Source organism: Cyprinodon variegatus, unplaced genomic scaffold, assembly GCF_000732505.1.
Source record: "Cyprinodon variegatus isolate N-32 unplaced genomic scaffold, C_variegatus-1.0 Scaffold47, whole genome shotgun sequence".
NCBI lineage: Eukaryota > Metazoa > Chordata > Actinopteri > Cyprinodontiformes > Cyprinodontidae > Cyprinodon > Cyprinodon variegatus.
The window spans coordinates 236,793-263,134 of NW_015150500.1; the positions used below are offsets into that span (position 1 = coordinate 236,793).

The window sequence follows — 26,342 nt, forward strand, 5'->3', positions numbered from 1 at the left end:
ATAGATAGATGTAGAATTAGGAGAGAGGATAGATGTATAAAGTCCCAGCATCAGTTGGGACACAAAGAAAGAAAATTGCCACGCCCAGTCAACACAGAGCATGCTCTGTATGACATCAACTTTATGCAGGACTGATGTACAGGACTGTCTGCAGAGTCATATGCCACTAGTTGCAAAAAAATTATAATAATACAACAAATCTTATTTTCCTCTTAAGGTGCAGAAGGGGGACATTTGTGATGATCTAGGTGTAGCTCAGTTAGATATTGCTTATTGTTCATTACGGCAGTATTACAATCTGATATAAATTATTTCCTAATATTAGAACTGGCCCAAGGTTCATACTAACATACCACAGAGAAGAAAAAAAACACAGACTGACTTTATGTTCTGAAAAAGACTCCTTTTTACTTCAGTTCACTTTAACAAGGTTAGGCAACTTTATTTATTCAGCATGTGTCAGTAGCAAGAAGCATGTACGTAGAAAAAGAAAAGAAATTATAAAAAATCCCAATAAAACACATATTGGATGTGATTGTAATGTGACCAAATTTGCGAAAGTTCCAGAGGTTCAAATCCTTCGGAAAGGCCCCACATATAACTAGAAATTGTTTTTTTTTCTAAAGTCACTGAGGGTGTGAATTTATAAAGATCTGTAATTATTCTCTGTGCCATCCTTGTTTTATGCCCCAACATGAACTCAGCGTACTAAAAACCTGCAGCCGACCCCGCGCACAAATGGCCTTAATGGTTTGAAACACACCAATCCTGACTGGTATTACTGGACATGGGGCTTTTTCCGAAGGCGTAACTTAACTGCAGAGTCATGATTCTAACCCAGACGGCCGGAATATCAATAAAGTATCCCATTACTGTAAAAGGAGAGTCCGACACAGAGGCGAGAGGCAGGGAGACAAATGGACGGGTGGGGGTAAAAAGAAATCAAATCAATGCATCCAGGAGAATCAGTTTAGGTTAGAGTTTCAAATCCCCTTTTGGAGATGAAATCCTTGATAGATCCATAAAAGAAGGACTAACTTCTGCTAACTTATAAAACACAATAAAATCACCCGGTTCCTCTGCTGGAAAAGTGACAATTAATACTTATAAATGTGATGTGAAGCGGAGACATTCAGATCTGTAACAAAAGCTAAATCTGGCTTAGAAGAAAATGATCTGATCCAAAAGATGGAGAAGTGCAATGGAGATGGAGTCTGTGAAAGGAAGCAAGACAGGGCCCGTCTCTGAGGAGCAGGGAGTGGCCACAGCATCCATGGTGATGAGGGATGGAGAGAGAAAGGCTGGATATGGGTGAGGGGAGGACAGCTAAGGGAGGGGTGGCTGAGAGCATAAAAACCCTCAGCACCCTTCAGTGTGATGTCCTGTTGCTTCAGGAGCGTTTCAGAGCCTCCACTCTTCCATCATTTCATCGCGGCAGAGAACATCACCAGATCCACAATGAGCCACTCTTCAATAACCTCCACCTCCTACAGGCGCACTTTTGGAAGCCCTCACCCCATCTCTTTGTCTTCCTACTCCCCTGTTTCCTCTCGCCTTCCCATGTCTGGAGGTCGCTATGTCCGCTCAGCCTCTCCTGCGGTGTCTTCTCGCTCCACTACCTACCACCAACAGCGCTCCCGTCCCACCCCCCAGCCCCCTCGCCTCTCCTACGACAAGGTGGACTTCACCTTAGCCGAGGCCATAAACCAGGAGTTCCTGGCCACACGCAGCAATGAGAAGGCTGAGCTGCAGGAGCTCAATGACCGCTTTGCCAGCTTCATCGAGAAGGTGCGATACCTGGAGCAGCAGAACGGGGCTCTGATGCAGGAGCTCAACCAGTTCAAGGGTCAGTACCAACAGGGCCAGCCCAACCGGGCCTCTGAGCTCTTCCAGGAGGAGCTGAAGGAGCTGAGGCGGCAGCTGGATGCTGTTGGCAAGGAAAGGGACCAGTACCAGCTGGAGAGGGACAACCTTGCCGAAGACCTGGGACTTCTGAAGCAGAGGTCTGTATGACTGTAGCAGGAAGACCGAGAAGAAAGTATCCCCACAGTATGATGCTGCCTCTGCCACAATACTTCCTCTTGTTTGAAGGGTCTGAAGATAATAGGCTGATGATAAAATGTCTTAGAGGTCCTAAACAGCAAGAGAGCTAAGCCATCTTCTACTTAGCTCAGGGTAGTTCAGGGCGTGGCACACTGGCATAAACCTAATAAAGAATGTTGCTTTGCTTGAAGGGTGCAGGCTGCTGCCATGCACAATTAAAAACATTTTTAGTGAAGGTTTTATAATCAGATATGTTTTACTTCACAATAAGAACAACATTGTGACATGATATGCTGTGCGTAGGTGTACATTTTTAGTAAAATATCCAATTGCAATAATATAGTCACTGACAAATTACCCTGTTTTTCCTCAATCTTAGTGTTCTTTTCTATTATCAGGACGGCGGTCACCTTATCATATCAGTGAAATGTATTTAAGATGTGAATTCGAAGTCAAAGACCATCCAAAAAGCCTAATGTGTTAAAACCCTGCAGAATGTGGATGCATTACAGACGAAATAGGAATCTAACAAATTTCACATCCGAGCACTATTTTAGAAATAAGGTTTTGCATGTTGATGTATTGTGCAGCTAAAAATTTTAAAGACAAAACTTGGTGCAGAGTGATGAAGGGTGGGGTGACTGGTTACAGGGTGGGGCTGGCTAGGAGGCAGGAAATGGGAAGAAGAAATAGGGAGAGGAGATGGGATGAGGAGAAAAAAAAATGGGGCTCAGTAAGAATAGCGACAGGAAAAATCAATGTGACTCAATAACTCCATTAGGTGTGTCTGTTGGGATGGTGCCAGATAGCCCATTAGAACCAAAACAGCCCCGTGTAACACAGCATGAATTAAAGATGAGAGCAGGGGGCCGGATGATACTTTGTCTCCACCTCTGCATGTCTACTCAAGCACAGCTCTCAAGTCAGAAATTGAAACAAACCTCTTTAGATTTATAGCCAGGCTGAAGTGTACCTGACTCTACAGGAACATTACTATAATTGGTTGAGGCTGAAATTGAATTAAACTGTTCCTCTTTCATTTAATCTTCATCTCCATTATGGGAAATTTTCCTTGTTTTAGAAATTAATTTATCATAGACTGTGCACCACAATAGCCATTACTGTAATTGCATGATAGTTAGCTAAAAAGCTGCTAAATGTCACATCAGCAGACAGTCAATTATGATGCATCTTTGTATCACTATGAAAATTTTGCATTAGGATAATCTTTTTGGATTTTAGAAAACAGGAAGTGTGCGTATGCAACCTAATTTCGGTCGTAGACATGACCTTGGTGACCTGCGTAGAAACCGCATTAGTTCAACAAAGCACCTGGTGGTCCCAGTGGGCTCCCTTCCAAAATGCTTTTAACAGGGCAGGGAATTACCAGATTGATCCAGGAAGCTTTTCACCATCTGATGCCCTGGCACAACCTTTAACAGGGGAGGCTTACATAACCAGAAAGCACCATTTATCTCCCTTATTGAAAAAGAAAATGTGATTCAAAAAAAAAAACGTCAGGCTGAATAAACCTGCATAATATTTGAATGATTTTCTTTTGCTCTCAGGTTGGATGAAGAAGCCCAAAAGAGAGCGGAAGCTGAACATAATCTGGCTGCCTTCCGTAAGGTAAACACCATCGTTCCTGGATGATGATCTCATGATATCATATGATGATATCATATTCTTCTGCCTGATCAAAGTCGCATATAACGGGCTGAACATTTAGGCGCTGCAGCAATTTCTATCTCCAACTTTCATATTACTGTCTCCATCGTATGACAGTATAGAAATCTAACATAGATTCATAGAATTGATACATAGTGACATTGACAGTCACATACTGAATATGTATAAATCACCTTACTGAAATTAAGAGCTGACGATCATGATGTAAAGAAATATTGCCTTCACATTTTAGTGCTGCCTTTTTTTTAACAAATATGCTTGTGTGATTAAAATATTTGTAATAAATGCTAAAACTACTTTTTAAAAATACCATAAAGATAAATTAACCATACTGAGAAAATTTAGGCACTTCTGCAAATTTGATAAAATAAAAAAAGATTTTCAATCCCGTCTTGGAAACTTGAAAAAGATGACAGTAATAATAATAATAAAAAATAAAATAATTTTTTGCTTAATTACTCCCAAAAAACCGGCATTTTAGAAGCTGTTGAATGGTATGAATTGACATTTACTACTTATGTGACTAGAGGGGGATAGATTGGGTGAAAACTGCCCTTAAGTAAGAGTAAAATAACTTAAAAAGAATAATCATTAATAGATATAATAACTGATATATATAATAATATAGACTCAAACTCAAAACTCTTGGCTCTACAAAGAAGTAGATTTTCTCCTTTTTTAAATTCAATCCTTAAGATATTACAAATTAAATCTGGTCTAAAATTAAATTAGCAGGATAAATAGATTTTTTTTTAAAAGCACCGGCTGAAACTCTGGTCAGTTCATCTGCAATTCTTACTTTAAGAAGTTTACAAAAGGGATGTTGCTGCATGCAGGTGAAACATCTGTTTTTAAACACTGTCTAATTTGTTTCCATTCTTTGAATCATTATTGTGATATAATGAGTTTTAATTTATAATAAAAGGGTAAACTAATACTAAGATAAAAGTAAGAGCAAGAAATGTTGAAAAAAAAAAAAAAAACAAATGCAGGGAGGATATGATGAATAGATAAACTGATGATATATCGACATGGAGATGGCTGATCGCAGCTATGAGATGAAATATTTTCTTCTGTATCCTCTAAATACAGTCATGCCAGCTCCTTAACACAGAATGGGAAAAAAATCAATGTTAGCCAACATGTCACTTGATATTTTTTATTATTTAAAAACATTGTGAGCCATAATTGTATAAAATACAATTGGCTTCATTTTTTTTTATATACAGAAACTGTTTAATTCGAGTTTTTGTTACCAGGTTCATGCTTGAACCAAATGATAAAATAAGACTCAAAGGATCTAAAATTACTTCCTAGTTTATTTGAATTCATATGTTCATTCTTTAAACAAACAGTAGGCACTCTGAAACACACATATCAAGCCCAGAGGATTAAAAAATGTCTTATAGGATACCATGATGGACTGCTGTAGTTTGAGAAAATCATTTGGTATAAATCATAGGTTACATGATAAAAATTAGTCATTCCCATGATGCCTGCATGGATTAACATGCAAACATAAGAGTGCCTGTATGTGTTTATGTTTTGTCTTCTGGAATAACTAGGATGTGGATGATGCTACGTTGTCTCGTCTGGACCTGGAGAGAAAGATTGAATCTCTTATGGATGAGATTGAATTCCTGAAGAAGCTCCATGATGAAGTAAGTTCTTCTATTTCACCACACCACCATTGTATAAACATATCTACATATTTATAATTTAATCTTAAAGTTCAAGGGAATAACACTTACACTATTTAACTTTTTCAAGGTATCTGTCAGAGCTGTAATCATCCAAGTTTTAATAAATTATATTAGTCTGTACTTGGAGGGGAATTTTTTTGATGCAAATAGTGTGCATTTCTTTGTAGATTATTCCTTTTAGAAACCAAAATGCAGGTGGTAATTTTATTTTTTTCAGAAATTAAGAACATGTTTTTTTACTTATAACCATATCTCCCCTCACCTCAACAACCTGTGACACAATGTCACAGATATGATATGCTTGAGGAGCTTGGACTGAAATAGTTAAAACAACAACTTTCTAACCTTGTCCATTAATATCAGACTTTTAGACATCGATTCATTTTTGTGTTTTTTATTTGTATTGGCTAAAGTACAGGGAAAATATTTTATATGTATATGAGGAACAGCGCTTTCTACAGCCACAGCATACAAAAGTGGCAAAGGTTTCTATGAAGGCCTTCCTTATCTGTGGTGCTTCTTCTTAGTATTAATCTCCTGAAAAATAAGGTGGCTTTTTGGAGTCCTTAACATAATCAAAATCTCACCAAACTTTACAAAAAACAGTTCCCCCGTATTTTAATAGATATTTTTAAAAATGGCCGTGGCTCTGCAGAAAAGGTCTCTTGGTAGTATACCCTAAATCCAACAGTATGTCGGCCATTTTGGGTCATAGGAATTGAAACAAAATTTAAATTTCTACATATTTGTTGTTTTGTTCTCTTATAGAAAAGAGCATTTATTTCATTTTTATAACCCAATTAAATGAGACATTATTCTATGTCTTTCATTAATAGCTTTTGGTGAGAAGATCAGATCCCTGAGTGACAGATTTGACATTTACTTTCATCTGCAGTCAATGGCATCAGTCGCCCCCATGTGGTGTAGTCGTGTACACATTTACTTGCAGCTGCAGAAGAAGGATCTAGCAGTGGGGGCAGTTAATAAAAGCATCCCAGCTGAATTGTATTTATCTTATAGCTTTAATTGCTTTGCTTGCAGGAGATCCAAGATGTGCAAGTAAGTGTTCAAACCCAGCAGCTGAAAATGGAGGTGGACAGCACCTCCAGGCCCGACCTTACCGGTGCTCTGAGAGACATCAGGGCGCAGTATGAAACCATTGCTATGAAGAACATGCAAGAATCTGAGGAATGGTATAAGTCCAAGGTGGGTTAGAGAGGGCACATATGCACACAGAAAACTCATTTGTTTAAGTTTGTGAGCCTAACTTCTTTCTTCTGGCAGTTTGCAGACTTGACTGAGTCTGCAAAGCGCAACACTGATGCTCTGCGGCAGGCCAAGCAGGAGGCTAGTGAGTCCAGGAGGCAGATTCAGTCTCTAAACTGTGAAATTGATGCCTTAAAGAACACAGTAAGAGCAAACGCCAGTTGTGGTTTATTTACAAAAATGCATTATTAATAATAAACAGTGCATTAATTGCTGTTCTACTTTGTTTAAAGAATGAAGCTCTGCTGAGGCAGATGCGGGAAATGGAGGACCAGTTTGGCGTGGAGATTGGCAACTACCAGGATAATGTTGGCAGACTGGAGGATGAGATCCGTCACCTGAAGGAGGAGATGGCCCGCCATCTTCGAGAGTACCAGGATCTCCTTAATGTCAAAATGGCACTTGACATTGAAATTGCCACTTATCGCAAACTCCTGGAAGGGGAGGAGAGCAGGTGAATAAGGACACGGCATTTATATCACAGCTGCTTGCTACATGGGCATAATGGTAGTTATCTGTGATGAAAACTAAGTGATTAAATATTTTTACAGGATCTCTGTTCCAATCCTCAACATTGGCATGAGCAACCACTTTATCGATCGAGGTAAGATGCACTTTCATTCTATAAATCAACTAACATTATTAGTTTGATTTGAATTTGCACCTTCAAAGAAAACTGTTTGTTGAGCGTCCATCTGTTTAAATTGGAAGCAGCTGTTCTAATTTAGCAGTTGTTTTGGATTTAGTTTGAACCAATCTTGTTTAGATGCTTGTTTAGATTGATTTATAGAATAGGAAATGCAGAAAAATATCATTTTCCTTTTCTGAAGCTGGGATCACAGATCGAATGTAACGTTTTTAGTCCTCTAACATTAGGCAATGAATCTCAGGCAGATTTAGTTCTATTGTTCGAAAAGCAGCTTTTCATCTCCGACATGCTCATCTGGAAAGAAAAGTTCCTGTTAATTGAACTCCAAGCCCCAGCACATTAAGGATAGCATCAGAAAAGCAAACTACACATGGTAAAGCTTGATGACCCACTTATTTAAACACTAGTCTGTAACTTTAAACACCTTGTCAGTATTTGAACGGATGGATGTGACGTATGGTTCATTTTTTTGTTTTTCAATTTGCCAAATCAATAAGCAGAAAAACCTCTCCCTTGAAAACAAATGTAAATATAGAGGGACTGCATTTATGTAGTGCTGTTCTAGACTTATGGAAAACTCAAAGCATTTTATTTTATTAGTTAAATATTGGCAGCAACACTGGGTTTGATGCATCCTCATACACTAATTTGACAAAAATTGCTAAGATTTTTTTCTTTTTCCTATCAGATTGGCTTATTTTCTCATACTAGCTTCTTTAAATATTTTGCCATTTTAAAGAATCTTACAGGGCAAGAAATTTAATTTAGGGACAAAACTTTCCAAAATCCCTACACAAATGTTGCAGATACGTCTAACAACAACATGTCTCATGCTGTGCTATGCAGACATTCTGTCTGCACTAAGGAAGATTAACTAACCTCAGCATGATGAGTTTTTCAAGAAGCTGACAAAAATTGTCCCACTGATTTACTTTAATGAAACACAAAAAGTTTAAGATGACAAGGCAATCATCCAGCATTGAAAATGTTAGCTTTTATGAAGCAAGAACATATAATTTTATCCTAGATTTCAGTGTACAACGTGTGCCTTAGTTGTTGATGTTAAGACCTACAAAGTGACCTTTGGAATAAAAAAATATTGTAATTGAACTATTATAATAGAAGCTTTATTTTTCATATCTTTACAGACTATGAAAGGACTCCAGACACTCAAGGCAAAAAGACTGTGGTGATAAAGACTGTGGAGACTAGAGATGGGGAGGTAAAAGGATTTATCACATAATCTGGAAATCAAATTCTTGAATTGAAGCTTTTTAAGTGTGTGCTTTCATCATCAGGTGGTGAAGGAATCCAGGAGGGAGAAGGAGAGTGACTCGGGTAAAACTGACAAGGACGAGTAAATTGAAACTGTGATGATAGATACTGTGCCATCATAGCAGAACAATAAATGAGAAAAACTAGAAAATAAAACCTCTGGCAAATTTAGTTATCATTTACATTAGTAAGGATGTGTGTCATTGTCTAGCAATGTATTTCCCAGCATAGGTTCAGCATTGGATGAATACCTTTGGGTTGAGTCTCTTTGGTGCTATGGAAGCGATGGTTGAGTTGTTCAAAATCCACTTTACTACTGTACCACTCGAGGCCTTGATCTACAGTGCAATCCTGTGGAAAGTGAACAACGGTGCATTTCCAGCAGTAAGTTGAAAATACAAATTGAAACAGGTGGCATAGATAGGAGACTTTAATAGCTGGAATTACAAAATATGTATGTCTTAATAAAATAAACCTGCTGACACTGCCCTTCAGCCAACACACCCTAAATCCTAGACCTAGATTATTTAAAATTGTTGGCTTTTATTTTAGAAGCTTTGCTAGCCTCTTGTTGTTCAGTAATGTGATTAGTTCAATAAGTTACAAGAACGAAATAAAACGCTGATATTGAACATGTTGTCCAACTAGACTGCTGCAGAATGTGCTATTTAATGATGTGAGAATCTGGCATGATTAATGAAAGAATATGGATGTGCAAATAAACTTGATTAAAACAAATTTTTGTTGTTTGTTTCCATTAATATCATTGTGTTTTTCTTGACTTTTGCTGTATTTAAGCGGGGCATCCTTAATCTGCATCTGGTGCATTTATCTACAGCTTTAGAAAACCCACTGGATTTTTTTTTCAATCAAAACAAGTGTTTTTCAAATAACTTTATAAAGATTTTTCAAAATACACCAAAAACATATATGAAAAATTATTGAGAATCAGCCCAACCTTTGTAGAAAAAAATAATTTTTATACATCCTTGACAAAATGCCTTTTTTTAAGGAAACAAGAGAAAGACTTCATACATAACTAGTTGTAAACAGAGTACATAGATTTTTTTTTTTTAAGCAAACAAACCTGCTAAAAGGAAAGGTGTCGATGAATGACAATAATGGATAAAAGCTTATCAACATCAACTCAACATAATAATCATACAGAATAACTACAATTGTGTCAAAACTAAATTTTACTTAAACATTTTTTTATTGCATTAATTACAGCCTTACTATGTTGAAACACATATAAAGTGCCATACAATTAACATATTTTAGTCTAACACTATTGTAATATGGTGTAATAATTTGGGTATTCAAATTTGTGCCATGGCAACCAAAAATCTAAATTAAAGTATTTTGGGGGCTCAAAAAATAACTAGTTAATTGTTGATTTTTTTTTCTTGCTTAATAATAACAAACCGACAATAGATTCATGTAACAATTAAATTACTCTAGTCAAATTTTCAAAGTGTAAAAGTGATCTGTAAGTCACCAAAGACATTAACATAACATAAAACCATCCCACAGATTTGTCTGGTTAAAAAAAGAACAAAGAACAGATGAAGCATACAAGGTTTTCATGTTTTCTGAGTCTAGATTTTTATGGGTGTGTTGTCCAGTAATAGCCTAGTTTAATAGCCTAAACAGGAACTCCCAAATCTAGCTTTCAATAAAAGTCGCAAGGTGTTTTTGGTATTAAAAAAAGTTTTTTTTTTATTTTTTTTTTATGGTTTAATGCTGTTTTTTTTTTATGTTCAATCAGTAAAAATGACACTGACTCCAGATGCCTTTCAAGTTGTTGTTCTTGTCTTACCCATTATATGAAATGAAAAAAACAATGTTACTTCAATTAAAAAAAATGCCTTTAACGAGAAAAACTTGACTTCTGTTAAAGAAAACATTTTCAATAAAAAAATAAAAAAAAAGCAATGTTAATATGTATATATATATTTTTTTTGTCTCAGCTATATTTTGGCAATCAGATATTTTTTTCTTTGATTGAAAAGTGTATTTTTATTTTTCATTGAAGGTAAGTTGTTTTTAATTGGAAATATATTTTTTGATTGAAGCAACCTTTTTTTAATTTAATAATAAAGAAACCTGTTAGGACACAGTCTATGGCAAAGGTTCGATGTGGCTAGATTATGAGAAAAAAATATAAGGCTGCCAGACATAAAATATATTTTACCAAATTTTCTATATAAACAAATAGCTTTAAATAGAGTCGTAACAGTTGTAACATTATTTAAGTATTCGCACATTTTTCGCACTGCCTGAAATGAAGGCCACAGGAAATCACCGGAGGTGATGACATTCCACTTCCGCTTCCGGGTTTTCCGCTCTTGGCGCGTAACTTGTGTTCGGGCTGTGCGGTGGCGGGTAGAAAATAACTTTACAGGTGAGATTTTTGGCTTCAGTTTCTGGATGGGATCAAATCCAAGAACCGAAGCTCAGTAACAACCAAACCAGAGAACTGGTAAGTTATTCTCACAGTTATGTTTCATAAACTAATTTGTTTTGCCGTAGGCTAACTGCTCCAACTTTACATCACACTGGCTAAATGTCGCTCAAATATTGTTTTTATTATCCCCAACCAGCAGCCTTATTTGTGTTGAGTTTTTGTCTCGATTGTTGTTTTTATTTTATTAGGTTAGTGTTTTATAATTAGGTTGAAGATTTGTTTTCCTAGCACATTTATAACGACACTGAAGACCCAAACCCTGATATAACATCCCTATTTAAGATTGATTTTAGGTTGACATTTTTGAAGGTATTATGTTTTTGTTTCTTTGCTTGTTTTTACCATTTGATTAACAACAAAAATCTAGTTCACTAGTTGCCATTGAGGATTCCCATTGTGTAGTTAAATAAGGATCCACCTGTCAGGCTGTTATTGGCTGACACCAATGTTTTTTTTTCATATATAACCTGTTAGGTACCTGTCTTTTCTAAGGACTTAAAGAAGAACAGCTTTGAGAAGGTAGAATTTATTAGTCCATCAGAAAATGAACAAAAAAGAAAACACATTTGTGTCCTATATTTGATTTCACTTAAACTCTGGAATCCGATTGCATGTTGATGACTGATGCATTTGTAGATCAGAAACCAATTGTCATAACCAGTTGAGGAAAAAGTAGGTGATTAGTCCCAATTAGGGCTGCAACTAACAACTATTTTGCAAAGCGATTAATCTGTTGATTATTTTTTCTACTAGCCAATCAATAATCAGATAGTAAAAGGCTTCTAAAAGAAGAGTTTTTTACAAAATTAAACCAGGTGAAACTAAAACTTTCCCAATTGACTTCTGGATGGATTATATTGACAGATGAAATTCCTTTTTTTTTAAGATTAATTGTTCCAGCCCTAGTCCCAACTGCAGGTTACCTAATGTGCTGACCTGATTCCTTTTAATAAAACAAACTACATAATGTCCCCATTTTTCAATAGGCATCTAAAAATAATCAAAGTTGAGGCCCTGATCCTGGACGCTGGTTGAAAGTGATTGAATGCACTCAGGATGAACTGTGAGCTTTTGGCAACATGCAGTGCTCTGGGTTTTCTAGAGGGAGACAGTTATCACAAGGAGCCGGACTGTTTGGGTGAGTTTTTTTTTTTTTTTTTTTAAGCTACTGTATTAAGATTTAGGTATTTTCATAAAGTGCTTATTTAATGACTTATATCGGTTTCCCAAAACGTTCTTTTTTCTCCCTGTGGCCCAGAGGGCGTTAAAGACCTGATCCGGTATTTACGTCATGAAGATGACACCCGTGATGTTCGACAACAGCTTGGCGAAAGCCAGATCGTTCAAAATGACCTCCTGCCAATTATTGTTCAATACAGACAAGAAAAAGCCTTGTTTGATGCCTGCATCAGGTACGACCCTCTGCAATATGACATTGTGCTTCTCGTGTTTACAATCTACTTATTTTTCTTAAAATGGGGTAGTAAAAAGGATTTCCATGTTTTTTTCATTTGTTGTTTTTTTTTTTTTTTTTAGGCTCATGGTTAACCTCACCCAGCCTGCCATGCTGTGTTTTGGTAAAGTTCCAGATGACCCGGTGTTTAGGCATCACTTCATGCAAGTGACATCTTATTTACAGGCTTATAAAGAGGTACCATATTTTATTGCAGATATGCAGTTTTAACCCTTTAAGCATACTATTCTAAAACCTCAATAATTGTAATACTTAGATTTCAGGCTTATCTTCTTTTCTTCTTTTTTTTTTTTTTTTTTTTTAAGGCTTTTGCCAGTGAGAGGGTATTTGGGATTTTAAGTGAGACTTTGTACAACCTTCTTCAACTTGTAAGTAACACTTTTGCATAAGTATTCATGCAAAATGAACCATTTAATTTGTGTGACATTACAACAGAAATATTTTTTAAGGGGCTTTTATATGAAAAACAATCAAAGTGTTGCTTAGCCACGCAATCGAAGGAAAACCAAAACCAAAAAATCTTTCCAAAAACCCTTTAGAATGAAATGCTAAATATAAATGAATAAAATAAAATTTTGCTACGAATCCAGCTGTTCTCTGAAGGCATCAGAAGTTAATTGAAGCGTATTAAAGACCAAGGAACACAGCAGGCAGGTTCTAAGCAGCATCCTTAGCTTCAAACATCTCATAGAGAACTGTCCAGTATAAAGAGCAGCGCACCTTAATGCTACTGAGATATGGCGGCCCCAATGAAAGTTCAGTCTGTTGGAGGTAGCTGGGAAAATAATAAATAAGACTTTTATCAGCAAAGGAAATCATATATTACATGTTCTCCATTTTACAATTGTGCACAGCTGTGTCTTTCACAATAGAATACACTAACTCTGACAAAACTCTTAAGTTTAAGGAACATAAAAACTAGCAAGTACTAAATTTTAGAACCAGCTCTTTTTATGACCTAATTCCCTCCTCTTCCTGCTGTGGCTTCCTTCCTTCAGGACTGGGAGCAGAGACAGGAAGAGGATAACCTGCTGATTGAGAGGATTTTACTGCTGGTCAGAAACGTGCTTCATGTACCTGCAGATCCCTGTGAAGAGAAGGTTTGACTTTTACGCCAAGTAAAGGATCGTTTTCCCTTCTATCTGAGCTTTCTCTTTTAAGCCGGGGTCCTCTCTCTGGTAACAGAAGGTGGATGATGATGCCAGCATACACGACAGGGTGCTGTGGGCCATTCACATGAGCGGGTTTGATGACCTGGTCAAGTTTCTGGCGTCTGCTCAGAGCGAGCAGCAGTGGAGTATGCACGTGTTGGAAATCATTTCCCTCATGTTCAGAGACCAGGTTAGAGGATGAACGCGCTTTGCCACACATTCATAGATCGTCCTGTGATCTCTGCTAAGTGTGATCTGTTTTTCGATTCTGCAGACACCTGAAACGTTGGTGAGTGCCGGCCATGCTCGCTCGGCCGAAGAGAAGCAGAGGGACTCCCAGGAGCTGGAGGCGCTGAGGCAGAGGGAACATGCAGAGAAACGCTCTCGCACGTTACAGAGAGGAATGAGGTAAACAGAAGCAGATTATCTGATCTGTATTTATAGTCCGAGGAGCTAGAAGGGAGCTGCCTCTTTAAATCCAGTGAAAACTGAAAATTCTTCCCCTTTTCTGAGCCTGTACAGGATTAATCAAACTGTTTCGTCCTAGTGCGATGACAACATCACATAATTGTAAAAATGCTTTGATGCCTAAATGGGATAATCTTGTAATCCCTTCATTTTAAAGTGGATTAAAAACTTCCACCTCTATCAAAGGAACTTCCGCTCATTTTTCCTTACTAGTTCAATTTTAATTACATGACTTTTAATGACAGAAATAGAACAGTTTGCAATAATCAATGTTTCTGTTTTATAGTCAGAATAAGATCAGACACAAAAGAAACCTGGAGGTGTAAAGATCAGTAGTAAACTGACTACCAATAGCTGCCCTTCTGTTCGCCATCTAATTGCACACATTCTAATTATGAAAATAAATCTGCTTGGACACAAAGCCATGTTGGAAAACCCCTTCTTTTATATGAAAACGTTTTTTTGTGCTTAGATGAAGTTGTTATTTCGGCCATATTGATGGTTTATTTAGCAAAACTCCAATGGAAACACTCTTTCATTCATCACAGAAGTCACATGATCAACAACCAGACTTTACTACTGGCAGCAAAGACCAAGAGGACACCAGGAAGTGGTAGTAGGATGTTAGCTCGGATATTTGATGAGTTACTGCAATAAGAAACTTATTTATGTGTGATTTTAATCCCATTTCTTATTTAATAGAAGTGCCTCAATTACAAAACAGTTTTTCTTTATATTGGCCGAATATAGACAAAGTAATGCACATAATATGCACCCCCTAAGCAACTCCACTACTAAACATCTTTATTAATATTTACATAAAATCTTCAATTAAATCACAACTTAATTTGCTCTAAGCCATAATTATTAACAATAAAAATGACCTTCCATTGCATAATGCTCACTTAATCTAATATGATTTTGTTTTTTTACCTATCTAATAAAATAATTTTAATTCATTGAGATACACATGCAGTAAACTCCTTGGTTTATCCTCATGCTTTTAGAAATGATGCTCCTCTGACTTTAGCGTTAAAAGTCATATAACAGAATATTTTACTTGCTGCATGTAAACATTAAAAAAGTATCATCAAATTTTCTTTTATTCATTTTTAAACCATCGGGAAGTTTTTGGCAAAGCTGCGGAACAACAGCAAAATATTTACTCGAGATAAAGTCCTTGATATTAATGTTCCTAATCTAATCTCCTGCTCTCTAGTGAGACGATTTAGATTTGATAAAACTATATTTTTATGACGATTAACTTTCATATTTTTTAATCATAAGATAACGCCTCAATTAAAAATATCTGTGTTTAAACTTCACCCATTGGTTCCTCTTCTCATGTAGAGGAGAAAACTGTTAGAAATGGCTATGGTGAGGGAAATGATACGTTGGCATCATTGAATGAACTCCAAAAAATGAAACATTCAAAGCTGTTTTTATCTCTTATATCCTATTGGATCTTAAAGATGATCTCCTGGGTGGGAATGCCCTTGATGGGAAAAATGTGGATTTTCTTATGTTTACTTCTGTTTTCATCGGACTCTGAAAGAGATCAAGGCGTCTAGATCTATTTATGGAAAGTAGAATGAAGAGTTTAAAAGCTTTGCTCTAGTGTTTTTAAAGCTTTCTCCTCTTTTAACACTTTGGGGAGCTCTAAAGGTTGAAGGTATAGTGGTGGATTTTCACAAATTTTTGAAAAGACCCACTCTCTCCTCTTGAAAAAACAAAACAAAAAAACTCTTCTTTTGGAAGAGTTGCAATTTTTCCCCTATGTCAGACATATTCTCTCTGGACTTCTTAATCTACTACTTCTTATCATCATTCTTGACAGTTAGGAGGAGCACTTATTTAGATGATCCACTTGGTAAAAGAACATCCTCCACTATATCTTTAAGTACAATATATTTTCCACAAGTTGTGAGTTTTGTGTTGCTGTTTCTTTCAGACACTCTCGCTTTGGGGGATCTTTTGTGGTTCAAGGCCTGAAAGCGATCGGTGAGAAGGATGTGATCTATCACAGAACCCTTAACAACGTGAGTCGTCCACATTACTTTCTCCCCTCTTCTAAAAACGGAAATCCAGCAGCGGTCCTGACCTGTTCATCTTTATTCTGTATGAATGCTTTATTTCATATGTCTGCCTCTGTCTCCTTGAACCCCAGTCGGCCTCAGCAGATGGCCGCTCACACTGAGCCTGGTTCTAATGAAGGTTTCTTAAAGGGAGTTTTTCCTCTCCACTGTCACTGTATACATGTTTGGTGTGAGGGATTGCCTACGAGTCAATTACTCGATGCAATCAACTGGTTTTCCTTAGATAGAAAACTTTAAATCAATCTGACTGTATTATCTGGTTGAATTGTAAAGTGCCTTGAGATGACATGTGTTGTGAATTGGCGCTATATAAATAAACTGAATTAAATTTAATTATTCTGCAGTTTAAGAATTACACCCATGATCTGGGGAAAGCAGTGAGACGTGTTCCTAAGAGGAACCGGCAGGCCCAGGACTGTAAGGAGAAACGACGCTCGGCCTTAAATGTTCGGCTGTTCCTGCGAGAGTTCTGCGTTGACTTCCTGGAGAACTGCTACAACCGACTCATGTACCTCGTTAAGGTCAGTGTGGGGACACTTTTAATTGGACCCTTTCACTAGTAACATGCAGATAAACTGAGGACCACCGCTGTATGAATATCCTGTTAATTATCCAACTAAGCGGCAGGTAGTTTGCAATTTAAATCAAGTATTTTCCTAGGACATATTAATAATAGAAAGGGAATCAACGTGAAGGAATGTGTGTATGATTAGTTTTTTTTTTTATGTTACTTGCTTTTTTTTCTTATGTTGTGTGTAAAGTATTTTTTGCTGATATAGTTTTGTAAAGTTCTTTTGTTTTTTTAAACACTTAATAAAGTCACTTTTAATTCTATTGTTCAATCACATTAAATATCTAATCTAAAATGTAGAAAAAGTCTGGAGTTAAAAATGTGTTTTTTTTATTTTTTTATTTTAAGACTCCTAATTTGTCCAGGTTGATAAGAACATGTCTCCTACAGAGCTCCGAGTTTCTCTTAATGTTTAGGACATTAAACTACAAACATTGTTGTTACATTGTTCACTACCAACTATTTCATGGAAAAGTTCAGGTTAACCAGGTTTGTCAAAAAAAAGAAAACTTCCAGCTAAAACTTCAGTAGAAACTGTTGGCTTTGAGTATAAAAAGTCTAGATTTAAATTGTCTTATCAGGTTCAAGAGCTAGAAAATTAAAATGTTTTAAATCATTTATTTCTTGCTTAAAGGTATAGTGGAGGGTTTTTGCAAATGCTTTAAAAGACTTGCCCTCTCCACTTTAAAAAAAATTAAAAATGCACATGCACAACCCTGTACCCACTCCAGAGAGGGAACACCTTTTAAACGTGTGCATGAACATGAAACAGGCTCATTTCTCCTTGTGCACGCTCTGTTCAAAAGTTGCTGTTTGCATCGCTCATACAAGCTTATTTTCCAAAAGCAGATTTGCAATTTTTCCACTATGTCAGACTCACCACCAGTAAGTGAAAATGGGGACGAGCACATAGGACGGCATCACGTAAATATATCACCAGAGTGATTGACAGTTAGGAGGACGGCTTATTTTGATGATCCACCCGGAAAAAAAAACATCCTTCACTTTACCTTTAAGTTGTTTAGCAGTTTTGTATTAATTTTCAGTGATTGAGTTTGAATTGGAATGCTTGTAGAAACCTCCTCGGAAAAAGTCCAGCATTTAATTTCTTGAAACTCTTTTTTTCTTTTAGGATGAAATACATGAACTACTCCCTTAAACTATTGATCCAACCCTCTAGTTTGCTTAGAAGTTTACCTCCACTAAAACATTTTACTATTACATCCGCTGCTATAACAACATGCAGCGTTTTGATTATTTATGTCCACAGATGATGGTAAAGTTGATAAGATTGACATAAAACATGACAATTTCATTCTCTGACCTTTTTAGGAAAAAGTCAGAGTTATTTTTCTTTTCTCTCATTCATTTACTTGCAGTCTCTTTCTTTCTTTTTTTTATGGTGTTTGTGTTTTACACCGTAAAAGCATTAGTAAATTGGTTTAATTGATTCATACATTTCGGGTTGCAGTTGTTTTTTTTACATTACAATATGAGTAAAACCAACTGTAAAAATAATCTGAAAATACAAACCTTTTAAATAATTGCACCATATATATTTAATGCTCTGAACTTCCATATCACCATGTTTTTTTCTCCCACACTGTTTACATTTGATAACTGCTGCACTTTATCAAATGGAAATGTGAAAGGTACAAAACGAAATTTTGTTTTGTTTACAAAATGACAATAAATGTCTAACGCTAAGTCTAAATAATGGGAAGCCGATCATACAGCGGAGTGTTTGACTTAATGTTAACAATCTCTGCTTAGCTCAAGGTTTCGAATGTTTGAACTGGTTTATTTTGTTGCTATTAAATTACAAATTGAAACATTATTAGTCCTTATTTCCTGAATTTTTACTGATGTGTGACATTCGCTCTACTGTACATCTGATGACCTCTGCAGGAAGGTCTAATCCGGGAGCAGACCCAACAACACGATGAGACCTATTACCTCTGGGCGCTCAGCTTCTTCATGGCCTTCAACCGGGGCAACGGTTTCCGTGCCGACCTGGTCTCAGAGACCATGTCTATCCGAACGTTTCACTTCATCGAACGAAACATTACCAATTACTATGAGATGTTGCTGACTGACCGCAAAGAGGCCACATCCTGGTCCCGCAGGTAAAGCCATCTAAAGAGAGTTGAAAGAAGACAAACATGATTTATGATTAGCTTTTTTTTTTCTCATCGGTTCTTCTTTTTTATGTTTATCGTTAGGATGCATTTAGCTCTAAAGGCTTATCAGGAATTGCTGCTAACTGTGAACGAGATGGACCGCTCACCTGATGAAAGCATCCGTCAGAGCTCAAATGTCATCAAAAGTAAGATGCCACTCATTTGGCTTAAAAAGCACACATTTCAAATCTCAGATGGATCTAATTGGATACTGTAGATCATTTAAACTTAGTGCTTTACAAAAATTAGAGATAGATCAACCAACTTGGCATAAATAAGCATAAAACAGTTATTGAATAAGGCTAAATATTTATATGAAAAATGAGAAAAGAAAACATCAAAATAGTTTACTGAGAAGAAAAATACCTACTTGTTTACTAATTTAAAAGTTCAGCCTCTCTACCTAAATGTATTTATTGCAAATAAAAAAACTAATGTCGTTGCTGTTGGAAAAAATAATAAAGTGAATATTAACCATTTTATAAGTTATGATATATATATATATATATATATATATATATATATATATATATGAAGCTCTGTACTTATTATGGAATATAGTAAAATTGGATATGATTGGGGTTAACTTTGACCATTAGATGGCAGTAAAGGCCTTTTGGTGGTTTGTGTGAAATCTGCATTTACCAGCATTAGTGAAATATGTTGGACACCTTTGCTGCATTTAGACTTGAAACAGCAGCAGGAGAATTTGCAATAGAATTTTGAAAGTGGTTAAAAGCTCAGAAAAGGATAAACAAACACTTTTAGTGCTAGCAAAATTCCCAGACAATGTGTTTGTTGCTGGTGTCTGAACTTTCATCTGTTTCCATCATCATAAAGGTAACATCTTCTACCTGATGGAGTACAGGGAGATTTTCCTGACCCTGCTGAGAAAATACGACGAAACCAAGCAGCCTCAGTCCTACCTGAAAGACCTGGTGGAGTCGACACATCTCTTCTTACGCATGCTAGAGCGCTTCTGCAAAGGTCGGAAAAACTTAATCGTACAGGTGAGTTTTACTGGTGGGTATCCGCACTGGGTTTTTAACAGCCCCGTTTACACTACCCTCTGAAAACCGATCCATGCCGAGTTCGATCAGTTAACCTTACGACAGTTTACACATCACGCTAGCATGGTTCCTCGCCTCCTAGTGACGATCTATGGTACTACTGCTCTCTAGTAGGAAAACTGTTCTGTCCAACATCACCTGGATAGCGTCCTCCCCCCAAATTGCAATAACAGCCTCATTCTCTGAGTCACTCCAGGTCGCACCAAGCTCTTTTGAAGCTATTTTAAAAAATGTAGTGTTGAGATGATGTGGATTGTTGTTTACAGTTCTTCTTCTTCTTGTGGCCCTTTTGTGACAGCTTACTGATGTACATTACGGCCAACTACTGGAAGCTGACTGTAATTAGGAGATGATGCGATCTGCTCATGGGCTCTTTGTTATGTGAGAACCGAGCCTGAACTGAACAGCGCCGAGCCCTACTGATGAACTAGTACCATGTTAGCGCGGTTGAGTTGTGTCTGGCACGGTTTGGTTCAGTTTTGCGTGTCATTTACACTCAACAGTTATCTCGGTTACTGTTATCTCGGCAAGGTTTAAAAAGGGTACTGTAAATGGGGTTAGGAAAGTAGCCTTGGCCTCACCCTGTAGAGCAGGCATGCCCAAAGTCGGTCCTCGGGGGCCGCTGTCCTGCAGGTTTTAGAGGTTTCCCTGCTTCAGCACAGATGATTTACATTGATAGCTGATTAACAGGCATTTGCTCAACTGCAATCATCAGTATCAGCTGTGCTAAAGCAGAGAAACCTCTAAAACCTGCAGGACGGCGACCCTCGAGGACCGACTTTGGGCATGCCTGCTGTAGAGCATCTTTAAGGTATTGATGTTTTCCTATTTATGTCTTCAGAAGAAAAGAGTGAGGCGGAAGAAATCCAGAGGTAAAAAGAAGAACTCGATTCAAGAATCGAATCCAGAGGTGCTGGAGGAAACCTGGAAGACTGTTGAGGAAGAGCTCAGGGCAACTGGGTTTCAGGTTGGTGTCAGAACTGGCCTCCAGGGGGCACAGTTGGGCAGGATTGCTGATGGGCCATTGGTAGTACAGGGTGCTGTGAAGTCCCAGCTGCCATATTGGTACTCCCTAGTTAGACCGACTGATTAAACAGTACAGCATCAAACAAATTTGATGTTCTGATTTTAAGTATTATAAATACTTAAATATTTTAAAATAACGATAAATGTATCACTTTGACACACACTTGCTGTTTCAAAGCATCTTAAGATTACAGTGATTTATGGTAAAAAATGGGCATCAGTGTGTGAGTGTGTTTGTGACTAAATGTATTGTAAAGCGCTTTGGTCAAGTCTCCTGACTTGAAAAAAGGCGCTATATAAGTAAATGCCATTTACCATATAAAGTTGCATTGTCAGTTTGAAGTCTATAAATCATGTAATACCACTTATTATACAAATCCACTGCAACAAAATTAGTGTTAATGGAGCAATAATACTGTACTCAGATATTAAGAATATTACACATGCACACACATAGGATTTCCGTAAAAGTTTAAAAAACAATCCACTGGACTTGGTTTCCAAGATTTGAAGACGTTTTGCTGCCTCTCCAGGGAGCTTTCTCAATTCAAATGTCTGGATCCACAGTGGGTTTCAGGCTTTCTATATACAAGGCCTTCTTCTTCTAATCCAATGTCCTGTTTGCAGCTTTCAGCATCATTGACTGAAAGCATCGTGCCCTTTGACGCCGCATCAGAAACGCCTCTGGAGGAACAGCGAACCGAGGCCATGATCCGAGTGCAGGACGCTCTGCTGGCTCGATTGGGACCTGAAGCGCTGGCATTGCTGCGGGCCGCAAGGTCAGGACAACATGGTCTCCTTTGTTGAAATAAACTGATCCAGTTTATTACTTGAAGTAGAAACTTCCTTTTTTTTCTAATTTTTCAATGATATAACGTCAAACATTATTTCAAGTTTTGGATTACATTCGGTTATGTAATTGTAGGTATTTTCTGTCCCGTTCAGGGAGGTATGGCCCGATGGAGATGTGTTTGGTTCCTCTGATGTAGAACCTGAAGAAGAGCTGGAGCTTCTGAAGCAGATCTTCCACGCCAACCTGCCGAGTAAGCTTTTCAAAGTATCTTTTAACGCCTTATTTCACAGCTTTACTTTAACTTCACAATTTGTCTTCTTTTTTGTTTCAAATTAGGGCCATCTGTTGAGACTGTGGCTGAGGATGATTATGATGAGGGAGCAGAGGTAGAAGAGGAGGAGGTTGAATCTGTCCAGCTTTCTGAGAAAGAGTTCAACTTTCTAGACTTTATTAAAAGGTGAGGAAATGTTCTTTTCTCCTTTTTAAGCCCCCCTGACTTCTGGAGCGGACTGTGTGCGTTTCTCCTGATAATGCTTTTTCCACACTGCCATGGTGCCTTTAGATAAAAGCTAAAGAAACTAAATCTAAATGTTCGTCCTCCGTTTCTTCTCCCTTTAAAGAGAATGTGTACTTAACTTACACCGCTCCCCAGGTGCTGCACTATGGCTGCCTACTGCTTCCCAAGGGAATGTGTTAAATGCAGAGTTAATTTCGTTGCTCTGTACTTGTGACAATGGACTGACAATAAAAGCTGGGACAAAAAAAACAAACAAATTAGGGAAATCTGTTTTTTTTTTTTTTTCAAAAATGCACCCCTTGGTTTTCCACCACTCCTTGTGACTTCATATTATGGCCTTTTTTTCATTTGTCTTCTTGTATTATATAAACAGAATAACCTGTTTGATGCCACTAGATGTAAGGATTTAGTTTGATGCATTTTCATTATTTGTTCTGAAACAGGATTTTTTTTTTTTTACTGCTTGAATTTTGTTGCCATAAAATAAAGTTTGCTCCTTGAGGTGTTGATTTGAAGAAAAAGCTTGTTTTTAAAATGTATGCATGTTATTTTTTTTTTTTCATAAAGCTAGAAGGAGAAAAAAAAGGATTAATAGATTTTGGTACAAAAAGATCCAACATTATAATTTGAATCAAAGTCAGCAGGTATTCTGGCTGCAGTGATCATATCTGGCTTTCCTTTTCTGTTGGCTGTTACAGGTTTGCCAACCCCAGCATTGTGCGTCCGTATCTTCTCCTTTTGAAAACATACTCCAAAAACACGCCGCACACAAACCACTGCATAGCTCGGATGCTGCACCGCCTGGCTGTCGACCTCAAGATGGATGCTCTGCTTTTCCAGCTGTCAGTCTTCCACCTTTTCAACAAAATCCTCAGTGATCCCGCTGCAGCTGCTTACAAGGTGGGATCAGCAATAAAACAGGAAGACCATTTCCTGTCTCCTTCCTTCCTTCCTTCCTTCCTTCCTGTCTTAACTTCCTTCCTTCCTTCCTTCCTTCCTTCCTTCCTTCCTTCCTTCCTTCCTTCCTTCCTTCCTGTTCTCTGGATGTTTCCTTTATTTTGCCCTTCCTTCCATTTTTGTGTTCTTCCTTCCTTTACTTATCTGTCTTCACTCCTTTGTTTATTTTCATTTTCTCCTTTCCTTTCTCTCCTTGTTTCTTTTTTCCATCCATCCACCCAGGTTCCATATAATAAAACTTCTTTATTTCTCCATAAAACTGCCATGAAGGTCTGAGAACTCTAGACATATCAGTCTTGAACCAGTATCTAGAATTCCTGGATGTGAATCCAACTGGATCATATGCAGTTGCTCAGTGTTGTTGTCCTTCCCTTCTCAGGAACTAGTCACCTTTGCCAAGTACGTGCTGCACCGCTTCTTTGCAGTGGCAGCTCAGAACAACAAAGCATACGTTGAACTGCTCTTCTGGAAAAACGTGGGAGCCGTTCGCGAGATGACTGAAGGCTACACCAAAGACGGGTCTGTGCTGTTAGTTTGCCTTTTGCACCTTTTTGCTATAACTGATGCAGGTAACAAAGGAAAGCAGCAAAGATAGATCTCTAATCTAAAGTGACATATGTGACTGTAATTAAATATATTCAGAGAGGGAAAGAAGCCATCATGGACTGAAGAAGAGGAAGAGGAACTGCGAAGTCTCTACATGAAGCACATGGACTCTGAAGGTTTACTTTCTACACGTCTGTCGTTTCCTACAAGTATTTAGACCAATCAGAACTCTGACCGCTCTGTGGTATTTCTGTGTGTAGAACCAGACATAGTGGAGACCATCATTCAGTCACTAAGCAACAGCAGCCGCACCCGCCGGCAGGTCGTGACTCAGCTGGTGCATATGGGACTCGTGGACAACGCTAAAGAACTGAAAAAACCCAAGTATGCTATTTGCTTGGTGTCTTCAAAAATTACAAGCATAACGTGTAAATATATATATAAAAAAAAAAATTCTAAAGGCTTCTTTCCATTGTTTGGTTCTAAGGAAGGGTACTCAGATCGTTTTATGGACTCAGGAGCAGGAGCTAGAGCTGGAGATGCTCTTTGAGGAGTACAAAGATTCTGATGGTATTTGGAACCTTTTTTCTTCCTCATCGCCTAAATAATTTGATCAAACACTTCCTTCGCTTTCAGTAGCAGCTCCTGTCAGAGATTCTGCTTTTAAAGAGGCTTTTATTGACACAGATGTGCTGGGTAACATTATGAAGAAGCTCACAGCGAAGCGGTCCCGAGCACGCGTTGTGGACAAGCTGCTGAGTATGGGCTTGGTGTCTGAGAGGCGCGAACTGTACAAGAAAAGAAGCCGCGGCGGCGGCCAACGAAAGAGCTCCGGAAAGGTCATGGTAAGCTTCATTATGCAACAGAAAAATCATCCGGCAAGAAACTCTCATATCATTTTAACAGCCTGAGAATTCACCTTTTTTTAAATTGTTAAATTTTTTCAAGATCAGTGTTTGTGATTATTGTGGGGCAATGATTGTTGTGGCATGCAGTCACAGCTAGTGTTGAGAGATTCTTTAATGACCACAATAGTACCACAAAATACCCTGGGCCTTATCACTCAGCCCTAATCCACAGCTGTTTTCTGATCAGTCCAGAGATGATCTGGCTTTAATATCTTAGATGTCACACTGGGGGTTGATGTCCTGCTGAGGGATGAACCTGAGTTGAGAACTGAAGCAGGTTTTCATCCAGGGTCTTTCTGTATGTTGCTGTTTATGTTTACCTGATTATTGAATTTGCTGATTTTGTTTTCTTTTTGTTAAAGGTTCCTGCTGCTTAAAAAAAAAAAGTGTATATCACAAATGCTTTATTGTGTTAATAGTATTAGTCATGGTGAGTGATACCTGGTTTCCACTGAACATGATGCTCTGCATCCATGCCAAATAGTTCAGTATTGGACCAAATAGGTTTATGTCTGGTTGTTCAGAAGTCCTTTAGGTGCCATTTAGAGAATTCCAGGTGAACTGTCATGACCTCCTTCTAGCCTCTCTGCCTTACAGGTCTTATTCAGGGATTGTTGCCCTTTTGGAACAAAAATTGCTGTAGTATGTGGAATAACATTCTCTGCTCCCTACTTTTGGAGATAAAAAAGAAATCAAAAAACATGATGACAAAATGCAAGACGTTCCCATTTCTGTAACCTCTAAGTATGATAATGTGTGTTTTTTCTAACAGACTGAGGAAGAGTTCTTGGCTGAACTAACACAAGAATTTCCAGATGATTCTCTGGATCGAGATGATGAAGAGGACGATGAGTCTGAGGATAGTGAGGAAGATGTAAATGAGAGAGAAATGCCAAAACCTGTTAAGAAAAGGATTCAAAACTTTAACCTGACCACAGAGCTCAGAGCAGACATCAGCACCATGGTCAGAGCTCTGCAACAGGAAGGTAAGATTAAAGCCCAGAGAAAAACAATATGTTAATGATAGAAAGTAGATCAATAAAATGTTATTTTCTTTTTAAGTTTGTTACCTATCATGTTTAACTTTAATTGTTTGTTTTTTCTGATATTAGGTTTGTCTGGGCCGTTGTTGTGGCTGCAGAACTCTTTAACCAAAACAGCAAATGACCGGGATGAAGACAGTAAGTCTGACTGCTTGTTCTGGGGGATTGTTCTCAATAATAATTGAATTATTTATGAACCAATAAAAACGTAATTCAATGAAAGCATCTGAGAGTATTTTCCTCATCCTTCCAGAGGTGTCCCAGCCTGTCCCACTCGCCCCGTTTTCTGAGGAGAATGAAGATGCGATGGAGAACAGGAACTTCCAGAAGCTGCTGCGCAAACTGGGAATCAGACCGCCTGAAAATGAACAAGTATGTCTCTGTTTCTATATAAACAATAATATTGTGTTAGAAATAGGGCTGGGCGATATAGAAAAAAAGCTTATCGAT

General features: G+C 37.6%; 2 protein-coding genes across 2 annotated transcripts in view; both read left to right on the forward strand.

Moving 5' to 3' along the window:
• Positions 1-1,362: 1,362 nt before the first annotated feature.
• Positions 1,363-8,772, forward strand: prph (peripherin). Its single transcript, XM_015370647.1, has 9 exons — positions 1,363-2,003; positions 3,612-3,672; positions 5,298-5,393; positions 6,477-6,641; positions 6,720-6,845; positions 6,935-7,155; positions 7,253-7,305; positions 8,499-8,572; positions 8,649-8,772. Exons 1-9 carry the CDS (start codon positions 1,378-1,380, stop codon positions 8,709-8,711), a joined length of 1,485 nt encoding a protein of 494 aa, XP_015226133.1. The 5' UTR covers positions 1,363-1,377; the 3' UTR covers positions 8,712-8,772.
• Positions 8,773-10,953: 2,181 nt separating this feature from the next.
• Positions 10,954-26,342, forward strand: part of timeless (timeless circadian clock) — a 19,269-nt gene continuing 3,880 nt past the window's right edge. The window contains exons 1-26 of the mRNA XM_015370523.1: positions 10,954-11,107; positions 12,079-12,230; positions 12,351-12,504; positions 12,629-12,743; positions 12,872-12,934; positions 13,565-13,666; positions 13,752-13,907; positions 13,992-14,125; positions 16,137-16,224; positions 16,626-16,802; positions 18,761-18,978; positions 19,075-19,178; positions 19,873-20,042; positions 20,944-21,069; positions 21,756-21,907; positions 22,074-22,171; positions 22,258-22,378; positions 23,137-23,338; positions 23,775-23,914; positions 24,038-24,117; positions 24,202-24,325; positions 24,429-24,511; positions 24,629-24,786; positions 25,622-25,835; positions 25,962-26,030; positions 26,146-26,264. Of these exons, the coding sequence (XP_015226009.1) occupies positions 12,149-12,230; positions 12,351-12,504; positions 12,629-12,743; positions 12,872-12,934; positions 13,565-13,666; positions 13,752-13,907; positions 13,992-14,125; positions 16,137-16,224; positions 16,626-16,802; positions 18,761-18,978; positions 19,075-19,178; positions 19,873-20,042; positions 20,944-21,069; positions 21,756-21,907; positions 22,074-22,171; positions 22,258-22,378; positions 23,137-23,338; positions 23,775-23,914; positions 24,038-24,117; positions 24,202-24,325; positions 24,429-24,511; positions 24,629-24,786; positions 25,622-25,835; positions 25,962-26,030; positions 26,146-26,264 (3,249 nt within the window). The 5' untranslated portion in view covers positions 10,954-11,107; positions 12,079-12,148. The remainder of the gene's footprint in view (positions 11,108-12,078; positions 12,231-12,350; positions 12,505-12,628; positions 12,744-12,871; positions 12,935-13,564; positions 13,667-13,751; positions 13,908-13,991; positions 14,126-16,136; positions 16,225-16,625; positions 16,803-18,760; positions 18,979-19,074; positions 19,179-19,872; positions 20,043-20,943; positions 21,070-21,755; positions 21,908-22,073; positions 22,172-22,257; positions 22,379-23,136; positions 23,339-23,774; positions 23,915-24,037; positions 24,118-24,201; positions 24,326-24,428; positions 24,512-24,628; positions 24,787-25,621; positions 25,836-25,961; positions 26,031-26,145; positions 26,265-26,342) is intronic.

Coding starts and splice junctions, on each gene's coding strand:
- prph (XM_015370647.1), top strand. CDS start 1,378: ATGTCCTGTTGCTTCAGGAGCGTTTCAGAGCCTCCACTCTTCCATCAT. Junction 5,394..6,476: donor TGAAGAAGCTCCATGATGAA/GTAAGTTCTTCT, acceptor CTTTGCTTGCAG/GAGATCCAAGATGTGCAAGT. Junction 6,642..6,719: donor AGGAATGGTATAAGTCCAAG/GTGGGTTAGAGA, acceptor TTCTTCTGGCAG/TTTGCAGACTTGACTGAGTC.